General features: G+C 41.5%; 1 protein-coding gene across 2 annotated transcripts in view; it reads right to left on the minus strand.

Moving 5' to 3' along the window:
* Positions 1–16,849, minus strand: part of HTR7 (5-hydroxytryptamine receptor 7) — a 79,812-nt gene extending 62,963 nt beyond the window's left edge. For both annotated transcript variants that reach the window (XM_072739485.1, XM_072739486.1), the window contains exon 1: positions 15,513–16,849. In XM_072739485.1, coding sequence (XP_072595586.1) covers positions 15,513–16,054 — 542 coding nt within the window. In that variant the 5' untranslated portion in view covers positions 16,055–16,849. The remainder of the gene's footprint in view (positions 1–15,512) is intronic.
* Positions 16,850–22,483: the final 5,634 nt, after the last annotated feature.

The following is a 22,483-nucleotide window of genomic DNA, read 5'->3' on the forward strand; positions in this document are numbered from 1 at the left end:
TCTGCGCTGGATTTACTGCACTTAGAATAAAATCCACACTCTTTAACTGGCCCAAATCCCAATATAATCTGTGACTACTGCTCTACTCTCATTTCCTTCCAGGCTCTCCTTTCATCCTTCTACTCCAGTCAACTGGCCCAGGGCCTTGGCACCGGCTGCTGCCTTTGCCAGCATGCTCTTCCTCCTGAACTTTAAGGAGCCAGCTCCACCACACTATTTTTTGTATATTTTTATTGGAGTTAGATTTGCCAACATATAGTATAACACCCAGTGCTCATCCCGTCAAGTGCCCCCCTCAGTGCCCATTTATGCCATCCCCCCGCCCACCTCCCCTTCCACTATCCCTTGTTCATTTCTCAGAGTTAGGAGTCTCTCATGGTTTGTCTCCCTCTCTAATTTTTCCCACTCAGTTCCCCTCCTTCTCCATATAATCCATTTCACTATTTCTTATATTCCGCATATGAGTGAAACCAAATGATGACTGTCCTTCTCTGACTGACTTACTTCACTCAGCATAATACCCTCCAGTTCCATCCATGTCAAAGCAAATGGTGGACAGTCTCTTCAATAAATGGTGCTGGGAAAATTGGACAGCCATGTGCAGAAGAACTAGACCATTCTCTTACACCAGACACAAAGATACACTCAAAATGAATGAAAGATCTAAATGTGAGACAAGATTCCATCAAAATCCTAGAGGAGAACACAGGCAACACCCTTTTTGAACTTGGCCACAGTAACTTCTTGCAAGACACATCTATGAGGGCAAGGGAAACAAAAGCAAAAATGAACTATTAGGACCTAATCAAGATAAAAAAGCTTCTGCATAGCAAAAGAAACAGTCAACAAAACTAAAAGACAACCTACAGAATGGGAGAAGATATTTGCAAATCGCATATCAGATAAAGAACTAGTATCCAAGATCTATAAAGAAGCTATTAAACTCAACACCAAGAAACAAGCAATCCAATCATGAAATGGGCAAAAGACTTGAACAGAAATTTCACCAAAGAAGACATACACCTGGCCAACAAGCACATGAGAAAATGCTCCGCATCACTTGCCATCAGGGAAATACAAATCAAAACCACAATGAGATACCACCTCACACCAGTGAGAAATGTGAACATGAACAAGACAGGAAATAACAAATGTTGGAGAGGATGTGGAGAAAGGGGAACCCTCTTGCACTGTTGGTGGGAATGTGAGCTGGCACAGCCACTCTGGAAAACTGTGTGGAGGTTCCTTAAAGAGTTAAAAATAGAGCTACTCTACAACCCAGCAATTGCACTACTGGGGATTAACCCCAAAGTATAGATTCAGTGAAAAGCTAAGACACCTGCACCCCAATGTTTATAGCAGCAATGTCCACAATAGCCAAACTGTGGAAGGAGCCACCATGTTATTTATATCTCAATATACATGTCACCGCCTTGGAAAGATCTTCCGTGATAACCCACTCTAAATTAATACATCACTCTGCTTTAATTCTTCATTATGGCACATGGTTACCAATGAATGACTGAGTTTTTTAAAAGTGTATCTCTTTCTGGCCTATTTATTCTTACCAGAATGTAAGATTCAAGAGAGAAAAGGTCTTATTTTTGTCTTATTTAGGGTATAGAAGAGTAACTAATGAAGATTGAGGAACCAATAAAGGTTGAAGAAATGAACAGATAAATCCCCTGTGACTCCCATAACAAGAAAAGACAATTTTGATATGTTAAGAAGTTGTTAATAAAGGCCTATCACCTTTGTGATCCCCAAAAACTAACAATATGAAACCATAAGGCAATATATTTATCAAAACAGAAGAATTTTCAGACTTTTATCGAGACTATCAGGGACTTTTTCACACCAAACATACAGAATATATATTTCTCAAAATACAATTCTGAAATATTCAGGCAGTTGGATCAGGTCGATCATAGCTGGGCTGTAATAGCATGCTACTGAAGTCTCCCAGGTTTAACCATTAAGGCTCATAGCCCTCTATAGGTGTGTGGTTCTGCCAGATGTTCTGAATTAACCATTAGGAAGGAAGAAAGCTATCCGGCTGCCATTCTTTGAAAGAGTAGAAAAATATTATCAGAATGCCCAGAAATACAGAATGCTCAGGAATTTTAATCAGAACAGAGTCCATGATGAAAGTGAGAATGCAAACCAGCTAAATGGGCAAAACTCAAGCTCCCCACAAAGATGCACTGGGAGTGCTCCCCTCAAGGCCCACAGCTGCTTAGTCCCCAGAGGCTGGCAGCCTGCGCTTCACTACAACATCAGAAGAGTGGGCAGGTAGGTCTGGCCCAGGAGCCATAATTTTGCAGCCACCCTTAGCAAGAATAATTCAGGCACAGAAAGGCTGTTCAAAAACAGACCACAGAGTCCCTGGGTTTTTATTGATGGAAGCACTCAAACAACCCAACTGTTTGCAACTAGAAGCTGAATGACTCATAAACTCCTCCGGAAAGGTCAAAGCACACAGGGATTGACTGCAGAACAATAGATATAAGCTAACTTTTTAAAGGTCCAAATTTTCTGATATGTGAATAAATATTAATTCATGCTCAACTAGATAACCTCTTGAAGTCTGGGCCATGTCTCTATTCACCTTTGTACCACCACAGTACTCAAATATCTAGGAGACAAGTAACAAGGGTTTGCCCTATTAAAGAAATCTCAGCTCCACTATCTTCTCTGGCTTGCTCACGCATCCTCTCTCTCTCCCCTTCTCTACACACACACACACACACACACCACACCTGGCCTCTCTGTTAAGGTCTGCTGGTCTAGAGTCTTTCTTAAACCTGTGAAGAAATGGATCTTAATATTCCATAATGAACTTACCCTAACCCTAGCTCAAAAGCTAACACAGATGGACTGGAGTGGAGATGCCGTGGATCAACACTGGAGGAGAGGGTGCCAAAACACATCTGGCTCTAGAATAGAATGTTAGTTAAGAGACTATGAACTTATGATAACATAATTACTATTATAATAACATCACAGCTGTCCTCTCTGAAAGGTGGTAGAAAACATCTAGTGCTTGATGTGGTTCACAAATGATGTTCACAAAGTCAACATCCCTCTGGGTCTCAAAAGACCTGAAGTCAGACATTTCCCCAGCCAAATGTGATTCCACTACTTTCTTCCTGTGTGCCCTTGGGCAAGTTATTTAAGCTCTAACAGCCTCCCTTTGCTCATCACACAGGTGGCCAGGATGAGAGTGCCCACAGAGTGGTCATGGGGAGGAAGTGAGATGAATTACATAAAGCCCTTGGCAGTGGCCCTAACACAAAGTATGCACTCAACAAATTATGTTGCAAATGCCAGTTACTGCGCTCTCCTACTTGAGTATCACTCTCATGCCTGACATCTGTGACTCTCCTTCTGAGATACCTGAGCTTGGTCGAACATGGTTCTCCACTGAAAGAAAAAGGCTCTGGGATTTTCATTCAATTTTGCCTGCATTCTCCCTCTGCAACAATGATTATAATAAAGAGAAAATCCCTGGCTCTAAGCTGCTAGGTCTTTGGTGTCACTTGGACCTTATTAAAGTCAGTGTACTGCCTATGCATGGGAGTGGAAAGTGACTCTCTAGCCTACTAGACCTTGATGGGACAATCCCTTGGGGCTGTCCTACTGCCTCCATGCTGCTTCTGTTCCATCAATCCCTTGATTCTAATTTGGTTTCCCAGGGAAACGTCTATGTTTTCACCAAGAAGAATGTTTCACAGAAAGCTGGAAAATAAGTAGTCAAAGCCAGACCTTTGGGAATCTGAGGTACCCATCTTCCTTCTTCAAATCAATCCACAATGATTAACTAAACACCTACCATGTGCCAAGCACTACACTAGGGATGGAGACAGTCTCCAACAAGACAGACTCCTAACATGCAAAATATAAGAATAATTCCATGCAGAATGTACAGGTCCTGCCATGCAGAATGTATGGATGATCGATCCCATAGTTCATGAATGCATTACAGTTAATTTCACAAACCATGAATTACAAATTGAAGTGAGTCTTAGTAAGAAAAAATGCAGAAAGTTATAAGACTATGTAAGATGGTCTGGAGATTCTAGGAAAACTTGCATGCTACAGAAACATCTAGCCAAGGACCTGTTTGAAGAGTGGTAAAAATTAGCCAGCCAAAGAGGTAGAAAAGGAGGGAGGGACAATAAAAAGACTTGTGGAGGCCCTGAACATCAGAATGTTGAGGAACTAAAAAAAGAACAAGGTTGCCAGAATATTAGGGGCATGGCGGAGATGGGAAGATTGACTGATTGACGGACTGACTGACAGAGAACTGAACTGAATTGAATCAAATTGAATCTTGGGCAAAAGTTGGCAAAGTCCAACAGGATCAAATCTGGCCTGCCTGTTTTTTGTACAGTACCCCCAGATAAGAATGGTATTTATATTTTGAAATAGTTGAATAAAAATGAATATTTAATTAGATGTAAAAATTACATGAAATTCACATTTTAGTATCCATAAAGTTTTACTGGAACACAACCACTCCCATATATCTACTACATACTGACTATGGTTGCTTTTAAGCCTCAATGGCAAAGTAGTTGCAACAGAGACCACATGACATACAAGCCTAAAATATTTACTAAAATACTTATCTAGCCCTTTACAGAAAAAGGTTTGCCAACCCCCAATCTAGTGAGATAGGCAGAGGTCAGGTTATATAATTTTTTAGGTCACAATGAACATTTAGGATCTTACCCCATGAACAGGGGAACTCGTTAACCCATTAAAAAAGCAGAACAGCATGATCTAGTTAGTGTCCCAAACCTGTCTGCCCATTGGACTAACCTGGGAGCTTCCAAAATATGGATGTATGAATCCAACCCCCAGAGACTGGGCATTAATTGGGCTCGTGTATAGCCTAGGTATGGGCTGTGGAATTTTTTGAAGATTCCCAGGTAACTCTAATGTGCAGATAAGTTCGGGTACTGTGAATAAAATCACATTTGCTTTTTTTTTTTTCAAAGATTTTATTTACTTATTCATAAGAGATGTGGAGAGACAGGCAGAGAGAGAAGCAGACTCCATGCAGGGAGCCCGATGTGGGACTCAATCCCAAGACTCCAAGATCACACCCTGGCCAAAGGCAGGCACTTAACCGCTAAGCCACCCAACCATCCCACATTTGCTTTTTGAAAAGAACATCTTAACTGAGGGGCTTTCCATATTGCTACACACTAGAATTACTTGGGGGATGTTTTCAAACATTCTGATGCCCAGGCCCACCCAGACCAATTAAATCAGGATCACTCTAGAGCTGGGCTCCAAGAATTGTAATTTTTTTTTTAATTGCCCAGGTGATTCTATTCTTCGGCTAGGGTTATACACGCTGCATTACCATGAGGCAGTAGATACAGGGAGCTTCCTGGGAGGATACTCTGAGTGGTCCAAATGAAAGATAATAGAGGCTCCAGTTGAGCTGCTAAACATGGCTGAGGAGAGAGGGAAATGGGAGAGGTAATCAGCAGGATTTGGTGACCGGCTGGTGAGAGTAGGGGGCTTAATGGGAAGTTTCAAAGATGGACCCAAATATCTAGCAAAGCAAATGGGTGCAGAGTGATGTCATTGATTGGGATGGGAATGTTGGGAGAGGAACAAGTTTTTTTGGGGGGGGTGGGTAAGAGAATTAGCTCTGTTCTGACACATTGAAGAGGAAGGGTCTATAATGGAGTTAGTCATATTGAGGCAATAAGGGAATCTGGAGTTAAATCATAAAGGGCCTTGAATGCTGGTATAACAGTATTCTACTCACACAGTAGGCAATGGTTACAGTGATACAGGAGGATACATGGGCTTTTGATCCAGATGCTGTTCCTGCCACACAGAATATGGTGTTCCCTCAGCTTCCTCATCTACAAAATGGAATTAAAAATGTTCACACTTTCTTCTTTACCTTTGGCCAGCAGAGACACTCAGTTAACATCCTTGTTATGAAAATTAAGTGAGATATTGTGTGTAAAATCTTTAGGAATTTACATAGCACCAAAGGTTCTCAAAAATGGTAGTTGTTAATTCTAAAGGATTTAAAAAAAAAAAACAAACAAACGACACAGTGACACTCTCCATAATGTTTTATGATATATACATGTGGACATCCATGGAAGGATCAATGAGTGGGGTCAGAAACTGGCTCTTATGTTCAGCAGTTGTGACAGACAACATAATGGTATCTGTTCACCCATTACTAAGAAGTCAGGGTTCCGGCAACCCTGTGGAAACCACCATCCATCAGGATCCAGGCTACCCTGCTGGCACACTGTCCCTTCTTCCCAAGTGTGGTCCTCTCTTGACCAAGATAACAGCTAGACCTCTAGCCACCAGATTTAAATGCCAAGCAACAAGATGGAGACAGGACAAAAAAAGGGAGGAAGAAGGCACACACCAAATGTCTTGAAGGAAGTTTCCAAGAAGCTGAAACACAATATTTCTACTAACATCTCTTGGGTCAAAATCTGGTAACATGGCCACACCTAGCTGCAAGGGAGACTAGAAAATGTAGTCTTTATTCTGGGCAGCCATATTTCCAGTTGAAAACAGGAATTTCTGTAAGTAAGGAGGAAGAAGGTGATAGGTGTCAAGAAAGTCAGCCAGCAGCATCTGCCACAAGGGGCAAGGTCTTGCAGACTTGGGCTTTTCCTGTGCTATTACCTCACCCGCGATGCCTTCTGGCTCCCTCCCTGTTCACTCACAGATTGATTCACTGCCTCCAGCCTCTTGGCATCTCTATTCCCCTTGCCTGGAAACTCTCCACCTTTCCATCACCAGTCTAACTCAACATTTCTTCAGAGACCTCCATCAGGATTTAACTCCATCTTGGCCATATCTAAACTTCTACTATTTCCTTAAAGACATATACATTAGTACATGGCACTTGAATAGGCTTTGAATATAGGTTTCACCTTGTCTTGGACAAGTCACTTTCTCCCTTCAGGTCCTCCCACACTGAGTACAGACAACAATGCCCACCTCACAACACCAAAGGGAGGATCAAAGATTTCTGTGTGTGGAAAGTGGTCTGTGAACAATAAAGCACTAAAACACCTATTAGCTGCTAGCATCTCTACCCTGCTCATCAATTCATAAGAAGAAACAAAAGTAGTTTCTGGGAAGCATCACTCACAAAAGAACAGAAGACCTGTGTATTCTCCTCCCTCTCACCTTCCCATAGCAAAGCTAGAAGAGGATTCCATCAACACTTAAATGGTCCCTACAAGCTGAAAATTAATTTAGAGATGAGCAAAGATGACTTCTTTAAAGAGAAAGGTGATCCACAGAAGCCAGAATGCTCCCTGCACTGCTGATAACAGCAGAATCAAAGCCAAGAACGCAGCTCAGATTATCGAAGCGAATGAGTCACGGTACCTGGCAAGGAGGTGAGGTTTCAGCCAGACACCAGTCAGAACCAAGGAGTATGGATCTTGCAAATAAGTCAGATGAGTTCCTGTGACTGTTAACAACCTCAAGATGACTCCTGCCCTCATGCATGAAGCAAAAAAATAAATGGCTGCTGATCACACTGAAAGAGTACCAGCATCTGCTCAGATTAACCACACATCTAATGTAAATCCAAATGCCCCTTACAAGTTGTCATTAAATAAATACTTCAGTCCTTCTGATTATAAAACAAAATGTGTAAGCAGGAAAGTACTTAGAATATATATGGATGCTTTCACAATAATTTTAAAAGTGAATATTCATGTGATTATCACCACAGTTCAAGAGATAAATCGTTACAGCACTTCAAAAGCATGCCAAGAAGTAATCACTCTCCTTGTTCTCATGTTATATATGTCTTTCCTTTTCTTTCTAAAATTTCCACTTACCTAGGTCTCTAAACAAAGTTGTTTCAAATTTTTGAAATAATAGTGGAATCTCATTGTATGTGTTCCTAGGAACTCTGCTTCTTCTGCTCAGCATTGTGTTTGTGACCCCAAAGTATTTATGGGTGAAATGACATGATGTCTGAAATTTGACTTAAGATACTGTGAGGATGGAGGAGTCTCAAAGGATATGTTGAAGAAAATGGTGATCCCTATTGAAGCTAGGCAATGTATACATTAGGTTCTTCATACTATACTCTTGACTTCTAAATATGTTTCAATTTTTTTATAACAACAAATTGTTTAAATTACTTTGTGAGATTCATTTTAACCGTGGTTCATTTTCATTGTAGTGTAGCAGTAATTCTCTAAGTAAGGTCCCAAAACCAGGAGCATCAGAATCATCTGGGAATTTGAAATGCAAATTATTTGGCTCTACCCCAGACTTACTGAATCAGAAACTTGGGGTAGGACGCAGCAATGTGTGTTTTACTAAGCTTTCCAGATAGTTTTGATACATGTTCAAATTGGATAACCATTATTAAATAGTATTCTATCACACAAATGAATCACAATTTATTTATCCATTCTATTGATGCACAAATGTATTATTTCAAGTTTTAGGATTCCAAGTTTGTGTATATTTTAAATAATTTTATATAAGACTCTTGGTGACAAGAGTCTCTCTGATACATACCTAATGGTAAAATAACAAAATCACAGGCTGTATGTATCTTTAACACTACATAATAATGCCAAACTCTTGTTCAAGTGATTCACCAATTTGCAATCCTGCTAGTAATGTATGAAAGTAGCCTTTGTTCTACATCCTTGTCAATACTTGGTATTTTTCAGGTATTTTAATTGTTGCCATTCTGGAGTGTTTCTGCCAAATACTTTCAGGCTTTCCAACCTGGGATCAAAAGTATGTATTAGGGAATAGATATATTAGGGAATAGAACTCCAGACATGCATAATTTTGCAAATATGTTAGTTGGTGGGTTTGTATGGAATGGACCTGATTTCAGAAAGAATTTGGCATGATGGAGAAACTGAGAGGGTCAGTGGGACTATACTTGGAAGGCAAGAGGAAATGTGGTACAAAATATTATTGAAAAGTAAGGCAGGGACAAATCAGGGACCTTATACATGTGCTAAACACTTTCGGTTTTATTCTAAGTGAAATGAAAAGCCAATGAAAGGTTTTCAGAAGAGCAATTTACATAGTTACACTTCTGTTATTTGTATATATTTGAAATATCTCAGGCACACATCTACTTCTAGCAATGATGAGGCCACATGATGCTTCAGACCATTGCTCTGCTGAAACAACTAAAAAAACTGGGTAAAGCAGAGACACACCCCTGCTTGTAGCCATCACAGTTTTTGAGACAACACAGGAGTTGAGGGGACAAAATAATTCTGGACAAGAGAGAAGCACAGAGATGAGCCAAAATTCTGCAGCCATTTTTTCCCTTGGGACATTTGCCAAAACTAGGTGAGGGGAAGGGGGTAAGGATCCAGGCAAAGAGCCTCAGCAGAGCTGCTTATGAAGAGGCAACAATATGAGAAAAAACTTTGGTAGTCTATTGAAAATAAAAACCTGAGAGGCCAAGAACCAATAAGAAGGAAGAAGTAGAAAACTAAGCCCAATACTTGGCCAGTATTCCCCTCAAGACATCGGCTGAGTTCTGAAGCTGTGCAGAGCAGGAGGCTGAGAAGCCAAAAAGAAAGCTCCCCACAGGCTTTCAATAGGAGTTTTAACAGTCTCTCAGTGCTGAAGAGAGAACAATCAAGAGTTCCACACAAGCCAGGGGAGAGAGGTCATTGAGAACAAACACCTTATGCTCTTAGCTGAAATCCCAAAAAGGCTACACCTTAAATAGAGGCATCAGCCAGTAGCAGATAGAGCTCTATCAAAACTAAAACATAGCCTGTAGTCAGCACAACCCCTAAGTGGATTACAATAATAAGTCCGCCAATATGCCTGCCTCACAGATATTTTCTCTTAAGGAAAATAACATCATTTACAACATACGTAATTTTGTGTACAAAATGTTGAGTATATAATCAAAGGTGCTTGGTATGCCAAGACGTAGACCCAAAACCTAGAGGAAAAAAATCCAAAGCAGATTACACAAAAAGAAACCACAAGTAACTCAGATATTGGAATTAGTATAAAAAGAGCCTATGTACACTCAAGAGTATAATAACATTAAGGAGAAATTACATGGAAAGGCAGAGAATTCAAATCAACAAAAAGGATCAAATACAGGAAAAAAGGGTCAAATGGAACTTTTAGGAGTGTGAAATTAATAACTTAATAGATAAGCTAAACAACAGATTAGACATAGCTGAAAGGATGGTTAATAAACTGGAAGGCAGGTCAAAATTTTTTCAACATTAAACCACAGAGTAAAATGGAAAATAAATAAAAAACATAAGAGACATGTGTGATAGAATAAAAGTTCTACATTATATATGTTTTAGACACAGAAGAGAGAAAGAATGGGACAGTAAAACTAATAAAGAGATAACAACAAACTAATCAGAGATATCAGTGCACAAAAAGAAAAATTACTAAGAATGCCAGTGGAGTTGACAGCAAATTAACAGCAAAAAAATAATCAATAATCTGGAGACATCACAGAAAAAGTGATAAAAACTAAAGACAAAAAGAAAATCCTAAAAGGAACCAGAGGATAAAAGACACATTATCTTCAAAGGCATAATAATAATGTTGGTTAATGGCTGATTTTTCAACAGAAATGATGGAAGCCTGAAGACAATGGAAGAATGTCTTAAAGTGCCGAGAAAACCCCTCACACATATAATTACATACTCAGAGAAAATGTCACTCAAAAATGATGGCAAAATTAAGACATTTCCAGATAAATAAAAACTGACAAGATTTCTCACCAACAAACTCACTTTAAAAAGATGCTAATGAAAGTTTAACTAGGCAGAAGAAAATAACCCCAGATGAAAGCATGGTAATGAAGGAAAAAATACAAGGCAAAGGTGAACCTGTGGGGAACTGAGAATAAAAACTGATTGTTTAAAATAACAAAAATAATATATAAGAGATCTTTTAAATATGTAGATTAAGATGCATGAAAACCACACAAAAGATGTAAGGGGGCAAAGAGAATTAAAATACAATATGGAACCTTAGTATACAGCATTGTGTTTACCCAAAACAAATGAAAACATGTCCACAAAATGACTTGTAAACAAACAAATGTTTATTATTTATTATTTATTTATAGCACTATTAGTAATATCCAGAAACTGGGAACAATTCAAATGTCTATCTACAGGTGAACTTACAGACAAATTAAATGGAATACTACTCACCAAAAAAGTAAAATAAAACAAAATAAAATACAGACACACTAAAAACTATGGATGGATCACACAGATATTATATTAAGCAAAAGAAGCCAGAATTAAGAGTACATACTAAGCTGTTCCATTTACAAGAGGTTCTAACCAAGTAAAACTAATTCATGATCCTAAAAGTCAGGATAATAGTTATCCTTGAAGTATCAAAAACTGGAGAGGGGCAGAAGGGGATCTCTGGGATCTCTACCCTTATTGTGTCGGTAATTTTCAATTTCTTGATCTAGTGGCAGATTACATCAAAGTGTTCACTTTTTGGAAATTCGTCAAGCTCTATACTTAGGATTGTTCATTTTCTATATGTATTTTCCAAAAAAAATTAAAACATATATTTCAGACATACAGAAAATTAAACAAATAACAAGACTGTATCAACCATCAAAATTCGAGATAAAACATTACCAGTACAGTTGGTATGTGTGCTACTGCCTCATTACACCTCCACCTACCCCACCAGAGATAAGGACTCCCATGAGTTTGGTTTGGTGTTCACCATCCCTCTGCACTCTTTTTTCCTTTACTCCTTATATAAATTCACCTAAACAATGTATAGAGCTCTTTCACATGTTTTTTTTTTTTTTCATTTTTTTTCTTTTTTTTTTCACATGTTTTTAAACTATATATAAAATGTAATTTGATTTCTATTTTTATTTTTTAAAGATTTATTTTAGAGAGAGAGACAGACAGAATGAGTGGGGTAAGGGGTAGAGGGAAAGAATCTCAAGCAGACTCCCCGCTGAGCACAGAGTCCCACTTGGGGTTCTTTTTTTTTTTTTTTTTAAGATTTTATTTATTTATTCATGATAGAGAGAGAGAGAGAGAGAGAGAGAGAGAGGCAGAGACACAGGCAGAGGGAGAAGCAGGCTCCATGCACCGGGAGCCTGACGTGGGATTCGATCCCGAGTGTCCAGGATCGCGCCCTGGGCCAAAGGCAGGCGCCAAACCGCTGCGCCACCCAGGGATCCCCCCACTTGGGGTTCTATTTCACAACCTTGAGATCATGGTCTGAGCCAAAATCAAGAGTCATACGCTTAAATGACTGAGCCACCCAGGCCCCTTTGATTTCTATTTTTAAAAGATGATTCTATAAAGGGGCACAAGGGAACTTTCTAGCATTATAAAAATATGCTACATCCTGACTGGAGTGTGGGTCCATGGGTACAGACATATGTCAAAACTCATAAAGCTATGCATTTAATATCTGTGAATTTCACTACAGGTAAATATCATCTCACTTAAATTATTTAAAAAGAGATCATTCATAGGCAATGAATGAGGGATGGACAGAAATGAAACCAACAAGGCCAGTTAAAATACTTCAGTAGACCTGAGAATGCCAAACTCAACTACCTAAGGAGGAAAGAAATAAAGACAGCTTGTGGGCACAGTTCTTTGAGCAGCTTAACTGTGAAGTGGAGCAGTAAATTGAGGGAGACATAAGGCCAAAGTTAAATAGAAGATCAAGCTTGACCCAGTTGAGAGGAAACACTGAAGGCAAAGAAGAGAGAGCAGGGATCAAGGAAGGAACAAAATCCTTGAGATGAGAAGGGATGGGATGTGAAGTGCAGGTGGTTTGGTCTTTGCTGGGACACAATGTCTTCTAGCCTTTTAACTGGACAGAAATAAAAAGGGAACAGATATAGGAAAGACTGTTTGGTGGTGGAAAGATATTGAAGTATCCATCCAATGATTGCTACTTTTTCAATGATCATGAATCATTATCTGAAAAGGGTAGGGAAGGGAGTGTTGAAGCCTGTGAAGAAGAACAGCATGAAATTGCACTGAAAAGGCTAGAAAGGCATCCCTGTAAGGTGGATGTCATTAAGAAAAATCAAAGGTTCCATCTTGGACACGTTAAAGGCTCACTGGATATCCAAATTCTCGCAATACAGTAAGAGCTCAAAAGCAGGAATATTATTACTCATCTTTGATTAGTACTGCACAAAGCACACTGTAACCTAACCCTGTACTCAAGAGGGAATGAATAAACAAATATTAAAATTTTTCACATTTTCTTAGCACATTTGTATATCCGTGGTCATATTCTACAATGAAACTGAAGAAAACAGTCTCTTCAGAAATAATTCACCTTAGATATCAAATGTATTTTCCTTTGTCTCATTTTTTATTTTTGTGTTTTCTTGGAAGAAAAGCAATCTGTGTCTTCCAGTGTTATCAGTTCTTTATTTTATCTTAAAAAAAAATGCTCTGTTCATCCTCCAAAACAATTTTTAAGTAGAATTCACCAGTGGAGCAATTCTCATAGGAAATAAAGAGACAGACTCTACATCCCTATATTATCACGGTTTGTGACAATCATAGGATATGCTGGATGAAGAAACTGAAAACTCTTGCCAAGAAGGATTAACCTCTTCCTTGTATTCAAGACATCCTTGCTGCTTGCTGGTAAGTCACACGTGCACATGGAGTGAAGAAAGCCTTTAGCTAACATACAGGAATCTCAGGGTAGTCCCAAACCAAACCTGAATGAGCCCAGCAGAGCAGAAGCACTGGCTGTGTTAGGAGATGAGTTAGTATACTGTGCTATTTATGTATCATTTATCATTTATGAAAGGAAACAAATTATAAATGCATTTCTTGAAGCAAAAATTCTATTTTGTTGTATTACACTCAATTCCATTTAAAAGGACTCCATTCATGCAAGAATGACTGATTTGGTTGGCTTAGGAGTCCAATTTTCATGCTTACAATTCATTTATATACTTACTATGTATATTGAGTGCACTCTTCTATTTCCTGTTGCCACAGCCAGACTGTGAGTGCATGTGTTTTTGTCATGCTTAACTGTAGTAATTCAAAACTTCAGCTGTCAAGTTTGGAGCTAATATTCTCATATATGCCATTCATGCACTTTTTTCATGCACTTTTCTTAAAAATAATTCCTTGTTTGCTCTCAGAAGTTCCTACCTAACATGATATGTAAAAATGGCAGGATCAATTTAAAAAGAAAAAACAAACCTGAATCTTTAAACACAGCTACAATATATTTTTTCTTGAAAATATCCCTTTTCCTATCATTCCCTTTATTCAGTAATTATAAACCCTAGTCAAGCAGTAAAATAGGACAACATGTTCAATATCAACAAACCACAAACAGCAGTGTTCACTGGGAGGAAAAGGAAGAAAATCTCCGTTTCATGTTAGACTACCTTTAGAGGGACTATCATTTGAAGTGTGGAGGCATCAATTATTTCTTCTATGCTGAGGGTATACACATGTAAAGGCTCTGTAAGTCCACAAAATAAATAAGCCATCATTTCTCTGTACCATCAAACACAACAGGATACCAGTCTTGTAAGCGGGTTTTAAAACAACAGAATTATGTGGGTGAATCAGTTTCAAGAGAAACAGTTATAAGGTGGCCAAAGTGCACTGGGACCATACTTGGAGTTGTCAGTTATACAGTGTTTCCGGGACCAAAGACCAGCTCCATAGCAGAATCCTGTGATTCTAGAGTCTGAAGAAGCCCTCGGAGTCTCCTAGCCCAATCTGACACCCAAGGCCTGAATTTTTTCCCCAGTATCTCTGACAGATGGTCAGCCTCTGTTTCAATTACTCCACTGGGGCGGGGGGGGGGGGGGCAGTTCTCAAGAGAAAATTCTCAAGGGATATGATGAAAGGCTAGAACCAACCATTCAGACAGGGAGTAAGGCTCCAGTCAGCAAGCCTGCAGGATGCAAACAACATTGTCAAACACCAGAGTCAGACTTCCAGGAGAATGAGATTCGGGATCAGCAACCACAGAAGTGCAACGTTCAGACATGTAGAACCCCCCATTCTGCAACCATCCTCGGTCCGTTCACTGGCCTTGGGAGCAGCTCCCGCAATCTGGAAGCAGGGAGGCTTTTCAACGACTGATGTCTTAGAGTAAGAAACGACACTTTCAGACTCACAGCCAGGTCTGTCAGGTTTAGCCAGGATCAAATCCGTTCCTTCTAAAAACCAAGCCAAGGGACCCCCTGCTGGAACTGCTAACGCTTAAAATACTTTAACTTTGGTCTTAACTGTCCTCACTACAGTAGACTAGAACGCTTTGGGCTCTTCTTTTAAAGGCGTATGTAGACTCTGCCGTAACCGAAACTGCTGGGTGGGTGGAGGGTTGACGGGTGTGTGGGGCTGCCTGGGGCTGCCCTTTAGGCGCAGCCCTGATCCCGCCGAGTGCGGCTTATCCGCCCAGGACCGGCGAGCGCCGGCACTCCCCCAGCCGGACCTGACGGCGCGGCCGGCCCTTACCTGTCGATGCTGATCACGCACAGGGTCATGATCGAGGCCGTGCAGCACATGACGTCCATGGCGATGAAGACGTTGCAGAAGAAGTGGCCGAAGATCCACTTGCCCCCGATGAGGTCGGTGACGCTGACGAAGGGCATGACTGCCACGGCCACCGAGAGGTCGGCCAGCGCCAGGGATACGATCAGGTAGTTGGAGGGCTGGCGGAGCTTCTTGACGAAGCACACCGAGATCACCACCAGGCAGTTGCCGGCGATCGTCAGCAGCGTGATGAGCGTCAGGATAGCGCCGATCACAACTTTCTCGGCTCTGCCATAGTTGATCTGCTCCCCGCAGCCGGAGGCGTTGTCCGGCGGCGCGTCCCAGGTGGGCACGGGGCTGGCCGTCACCTCCGCGGCCCCGCGCAGCAGGGGCGGCGCCCAGGAGCCCGAGCCCGGGCCGGCGCCGTCGGGGCCCAGGTCCGGCAGCCCGCGCCCCACCTCCGGCAGGAGCAGCGCGCGGAGGTGCCCGTACAGGTCCGGGCGGCCGCTGCTGTTAACGTCCATCCTCGTGCCGCCGTGCGCTGCTGCCCATGGAGCCGCCGCCGCCGCCGCCGCCGCCGCCGCCGCCGCCGCCGCCGCCGCCACGCGCTCCGGCCGCCGGCCCCGGGCGCTCACCGCGCCGGTTCCGCTCCGCCCGGCCCAGCCATGGGGCCCGCGCCCGCCACTGGGGGGCGCCTCGGCTCGGCCTCGCGGCCCCGCACGTCCCGGGGCCCCCCGGCCGCTGCGGACTCCCTGCGGGAGGCGCCTCCGGCACCGACGGACGCCCGGGACGCGCGGCTCGCCGGCCGCCCCGCAGCCCGGAGCCCGCAGCCCGCAGCCCGGAGCCCGCAGCACGGAGCCCGCAGCCCGCAGCCCGCAGCAGCCGCGCGTCTCGGCCGAGCGCGCCCGGGAGGCAGCGGCAGAAGTTGCGGAGTGCGCCCCGCCCCTCGCGCCCGCCGCCGCCGCCGCCGCCGCTCCCGCCGCTCCCCTGCGGCAGCCGCGCCGCGTCCCCGCCGCCGCCGCCGCCGCCGCCGCCGCCCGAGCCCCCGGAGCTCCCGGGACGGGCTTCCCCCGCGGGGCCGGGCCGCCGCGTCCCCCGCACCTCCCGCCGGGCGGGGGGCGGTGCTCCGCGCGCCTCCCGGGATCCCGAGCCGCCTCGCTCGCTCTCCGGTACCTCTGCGCGCTGCAGGCGCGGACCCCCCCGACAGACCGGAGCCTCCGCAGGAAGGAACGGCGCTCGGATGGGGGAGGACTTGGGGGCCACGGACGTTCGGACTCATGCAAAATGAAGAACCTGGAGAGGGTTTTTTGTTTTTTGATTTAAAAAAACCTTTTCGAGCACTACACCAAGCAACAAATACTTCCGTTTCCTATTTTGACCACTTATGGGTGAAAGCGAAGCTGGAAAAGGAGAAGGAGCCGAATGGGGAGGGGTGGGAGCTCAGAAGACAAGCAGGGAGAGGATGGGATGCCCTCAGGTCTTGACACCCAGGAAGAGCTCCAGGCTCTGGGGAAAGGACTTGAACGCATTCTCACCCTCCGGCGTCTAGAAACAGACCCCGGCTGCTTTTATATTCCGACTTCAAGGCCTAATATACTGAAATGAGGGTTAATTTTCCCATGGTATTCTGGACATCTTGCCCATAAGCGAAGAAATGACCGATTATAATGTTCTGCAGAAGAATCCTGGAGGTGCATGTTGACTTAATGCCTATTGCCTAAAATCTCCTTGGTATTCAAACGCTGTTACAGAGGCTGATTTTTATTATTTGTGAGGCTTACTTCACTCCGTTTGGTGTAAAGGTTTTATTGGACACACAGCAGTGATTTCTTTAGTTTAACACTCTAAAAATAATCAAATCTGTTTTCTTTTCTAGTTAGGCCCTAGCAGATTATAAATAGGAAAGAAAGGGAACAGAAACCTCGAAATGTATTGATCTGAGAGCTGAATAATACTCTCATTCTTCAAGGTGGGTGTTAGCCCTATTTTTTCAGATAAGGAAACACAGTTGCTACTGCATTCAGCTGGTAAGTAATAGTTTTCAACACCAGGTTTATCTGAATACCCTGTCTATATTCTTCCCCCTACACATTGAAAAAAACAGATTTTTTTAAGAAAAGAAAAAAATCCCTCCATGGTGGGCCAATGGTCACGATTTATGAACATATCAGGGTCTTTTCTCAGCCTGAGATAAGCAGATCAATACACTGAGTCAGAGGAAGAGTGGAAGATAGTTACGTAGGCCTCAGAGCAATACTATTTAGTAGTTAAGAAAATGGATGACAAAATGTCTTTGATCTTACTTATGTTAGTATTAAACATAATTTCAGACAAGAGAAAACTAGTTTGCAGCTGGAAGGCATCTAAGAAATCATTTGTTTACCCTTCAAGACAGAAGGAAATAGAGGTTGGGAGAAGTTTAATGCCTTAGCCAAGATCATACATGACTACATTGAAATGGTTCAATTTTGGGGGTGCCTGGGCGGCTCAGTTGATTAAGCATCTGCCTTCTTGCTCAGGTCATGATCCTGGGGTCCTGGAATAGAACCCCATGTCTAGCCCAGCATCCATTGGGCTCCCTGCTCAGTGGGGAGTCTGCTTCTCTCTCTCTCCCTCTGCCCCTCCCCCCTGCTCCTCTTTTCTCTCTCTCTCTCTCTCTCTCTCTCCCCCCTCCCCCCCCCAAGAAATAAATGAAAAATCTTTTAAAAAATAGTTTAATTTTCTGGTTTTGAGTTTAGGATGTCGCAAGACTTCTTAAAAATTCTTTAAGGTAGTAATTTCACAAGCTACTTTTGACTTTTCTTATTTTAACTTTATAACTCATTTTAACTTATTTTGAGTTTTCTCTCCTACCCCCCCCCCATCCCTCCACCCCCGAGTAATCAGGGCAACTTACATTGTCTTGCCTCTTGTAAATAATATTCTACATTAGTGAATTATACAAAGAATTTAAAAAGCAATAGTTTTATTAATTGAATCTACGGTTAATATAATTTGCACCTATACTCCTACCCACTCTTACCCAGCCTACTTATTTCATAGCAGCTTCTGAGGTTTATTGCATTCATTATTTTTCATTGTAGGACATATAAATGCACCAAATAATCAGTAAAATACTACTTTCAAATTGACTTCCTCTTCCATTTTCCATATAGCATCAGGTCTAAACTCTCCTTTTTATAGAACAGTCACCTCTATTACATTACCCTTGGTGATGGCTGAGTGTATTTCCTTAGAGTTGCTAGGTTTTTAATTTATAAGCTGTCACAATGCATAAACATAGCTATTGAAAATCTCAGCTTCTGCAGCATTACCTTGCTTATGTTGAGTTTAAATTTCATCTATCATTATTCCAAAATCCTGGCAGAACTATCAGGAATTCTTTGTTTCCCTCTAACCTTGACTCACAAATAATCCTCTTTTCATAAAAATGCTAAAAATCTCGTGTATATGTTTCCATAATTTTCTCATAATGAAAACCTAACGGTAGAGCTTCACAAAATATCCAAGAAATACCTAAACACTCACCTAAATTTGTTATTTGTTTTGCCCTTGGTTTCCTGATGTTTTAAAATCCATACCAAGGTGTTGCTTCCTTCACCTTCCCCCTGCCCACCCACTCTTTGGCACTTACCCTGGAGAGGATAAGAGAAGTGTTGACGTTTAAATCAAGTTGTGTTGTTCGTTTTCATCCCTTTTATTTCTTTCATTTAAAAAGTAACTCTGCTGCTTTAAAAAGTATGAAACCTTGTCTAGACTCTCATTTCCTTTAACAGCAGTCTCATAAAAGTGTCAACGAGGGCACTTGACACTACAGCTTTCTGAGGCTTCCAACGGGTCATCTCCCTCTCTCAAAACCGCTCTGGGTGGTAGAGAAGAGCAGCAGAGTCCTACAACAGGAATGACCATCTTTTTATAAGCTCGTCCTTCCTCTAGGTACTCATCTAGCTCATCCACATGCATATGTTTAATCATATCTATGCAGACTCACACATACCCATCCATAGGACCTAAGTTTAGGAGAGTCTTTTCCCCTAAAACCAGCAAATTCTGACAATCGAGATTTACTTTAAGAAACACAAGGGAAATAAAGCTTTCTATGCCTTGGGATCCATTGGCAACTCACTAGTCAGGTAAGTGTGCTAATGTCATGCTAACTGGGATTCCAGTAATTTCCAAAGCCCAACGCAGCTGACTTCCTTCAGACCTACTCTTCTTCAAAGTCTTTCAGCTCCTCACTTTTACACCTTATTGCCTCATTCAACTAAACTATTTGCCTGGGTGTCCTTTGATCCCAGAATTGGATGAAACGACTAGGAAAACCAGAATGCTTGGGCAAATGTAGTGCTAAGATTTTTTCGTATAAATATCCAAATACTACCCAATGGCTAACAGTTGGGCTGTGGATCAGTAGCACAAAGATGGAAGTCAGAACATCCATCCTCATGACAAGGGCTGAAATCTGTCAATAGACATTGGGGAGGCTCAGTTGGGATAAGAGCAGCTAGCTAGTCTGGGACCAGGAATACCCCTTTCTCTGTGACAACACCCTTTACTGTAGTTAGTTTCATCCTTTCTAGATTCTTGGAGTATTTTTTTTCATATCTTTGTTATAGCATCTACCAGCGCAATATACTTTGCATTTACATGACTGTCTTCCCATTAGACTATGAACTCCCCAAACACAAGAATATTTTCATATCTCTGCCATGTACTAGGTGTTCAATAAACATTTGTCAAACTGAGCGCAGAATAATGCCTATAACCAAGTGTCATTCATGGTTTAAAATAATTCCTCAGTTTAAAAGTGAATTGTGAGTTTTGTTTTATTTTAGATCTAGGCATCCTTTAACTATTTTACCTTTGTTTGCATTATCCCTTAAGGCTGACGACAAAAATGTATTTTTTTCTTCAGTTCCTTCCATTTAGAAAAACTTCACTCCTTTTACAAAATAAATGTAACCTTTAAAAAATTGTTATAAAAAAAGGTAAATAGAAGGGTGCCTGGGTGGCTTAGCGATTGAGCATCTGCCTTTAGCTCAGGGCATGATAGAGTCCCACATGAGGCTCCCTGTGAGGAGCATGCCTGCTTCTCCCTCTGCCTATGTCTCTGCCTCTCTCTGTGTGTGCCTTTCATGAATAAATAAATAAAATCTTTTTTTAAAAAAAAAAGGTAAATAGAAAATCAAAGAACAGATAGATACAAGAACACCTATTTTTTTAAAAAATTATTTATTCACAGAGACAGAGAGGCAGAACACAGGCAGAGGGAGAAGCAGGCTCCATGCAGGGAGCCCGACGTGGGACTCAATCCCGGGTCTCCAAGATCACACTGTGGACTGAAGGTGGTGCTAAACCGTTGAGCCACTCGGACTGCCGCAAGAACACCTATTTTTAAATTACTCATTCTTTTTCAAACGAGGACCATTTGAAATATATGTGGTGCATGCACACCCCCTAGTGGGCAATCTATTCCTCAATACAAATTCCGCACAGAAAAACTTCCATGGGAAGCTTTGGTCAGGGAGCAAATTCAACAATTTGGCTTTCATGCTCTGAACCTGAAGGACTAATTAAAAGAAAAATGAAGTTTTTCAATTTAAAGATACTTAAGGAAAAATTTATAAAAGCAGCATTCTCTCACTGATTGAGTCAACATTTAGAGAGTCTAAAACTCCAGGTTGTAGTACAATATGAAAAGCCTCAAAGTATAGGGATGAGCCCACAGGAAAGAGGTGTTGGATCTGACTGGGGAAACCAAAGAATTGACAGAGCTAACATTCCAGTTCAACTAGAAATTTCATCAGTAGCCTGCAGGAGGAGGGACAGGGTTCCATAAATATACAGGACACTTCTCTAATATCTGTAGATTCTAATATGTTTAAATTTAGATTTAAAATAACCAGCTTAATATTGTCAGTACTTCTAATTTACATGTAATATTTGTTAAGGAAAGGCTAAATACATATATTTACTTATGTAGCACGTATTAGAATTTACATATAAGATGATGTTATATGTATTTATATAAGGGTATGTGTGATAATATGTATATATGTGAGTCACCATTAATGCAAGTGCTATGAATGCAGAGTGGTGCAGGTGTACTGCATTGTCAGCTCAAATAACAAAAGCAGTATTACTGCAATGACATGATTTTTTGAAATGAGGAACAACTCATTTAGTTTCCTACAGTTCCAACCAACTCATAATTCCAAGTAAAGTATAGTCCTCCCTCTTTTCACTCAACAGTAATATTCCTGGAAACCTCTGTGCAAATAAAAAAAAATGTGGAATTTGCTGTGCATTTATACATATAACCTGTTCTAGTTGCAAAAAAAAAAATGATAAACAAGCTTTGCCCATGCCAGACAAGGAACAAGTGTTCATTCTACAAGATTTTCTCATATATTTCAGGATAGTTAGCTTCCCTGGTCCCTTCCTGCTAAAGCCACTATCAATCATCCACCTTCTCAATTACTGTGACAACGATAAATCTAAAAAGAATGCCTACCCAAATTTTCAAGTACTCTCCAGGGTTGGCTGGTGGGTGGAAGGGAGGGCATCAACACTGTTGTGGAACATTGATTTAAAGAATGGTTCATCAAACATTTTCTGTAAAGTATCATATGTGTATTTTAGGTTTTCCAGGCCAAAATGCAGGATTGAGGCTATTATATAGGTCCCTAAATAGCAAAACTTCCTTGTGTCATTTTCATTCATTTAATGTTATGAATTGAAAAGTTAAGCAGTATTATCATAGAGTTTAAGTGTTTAAACTGGGGTACCTTTCTTGGATCATAGTCTTGATGCTACAGTATGAGAACAGGCCATAATTTTCATATCTGGAAACCAGTTTCTGTGCAGAAAAAGACCTAGATTATTCCTAGCCAGATAAGTTTCCCAAAGACAAAATTATGCTATCTATGGACAAATCAGTTTGTGTGTGTGTG

The sequence above is a fragment of the Vulpes vulpes genome, chromosome 15, assembly GCF_048418805.1.
Source record: "Vulpes vulpes isolate BD-2025 chromosome 15, VulVul3, whole genome shotgun sequence".
NCBI classification, from domain to species: Eukaryota; Metazoa; Chordata; class Mammalia; order Carnivora; family Canidae; genus Vulpes; species Vulpes vulpes.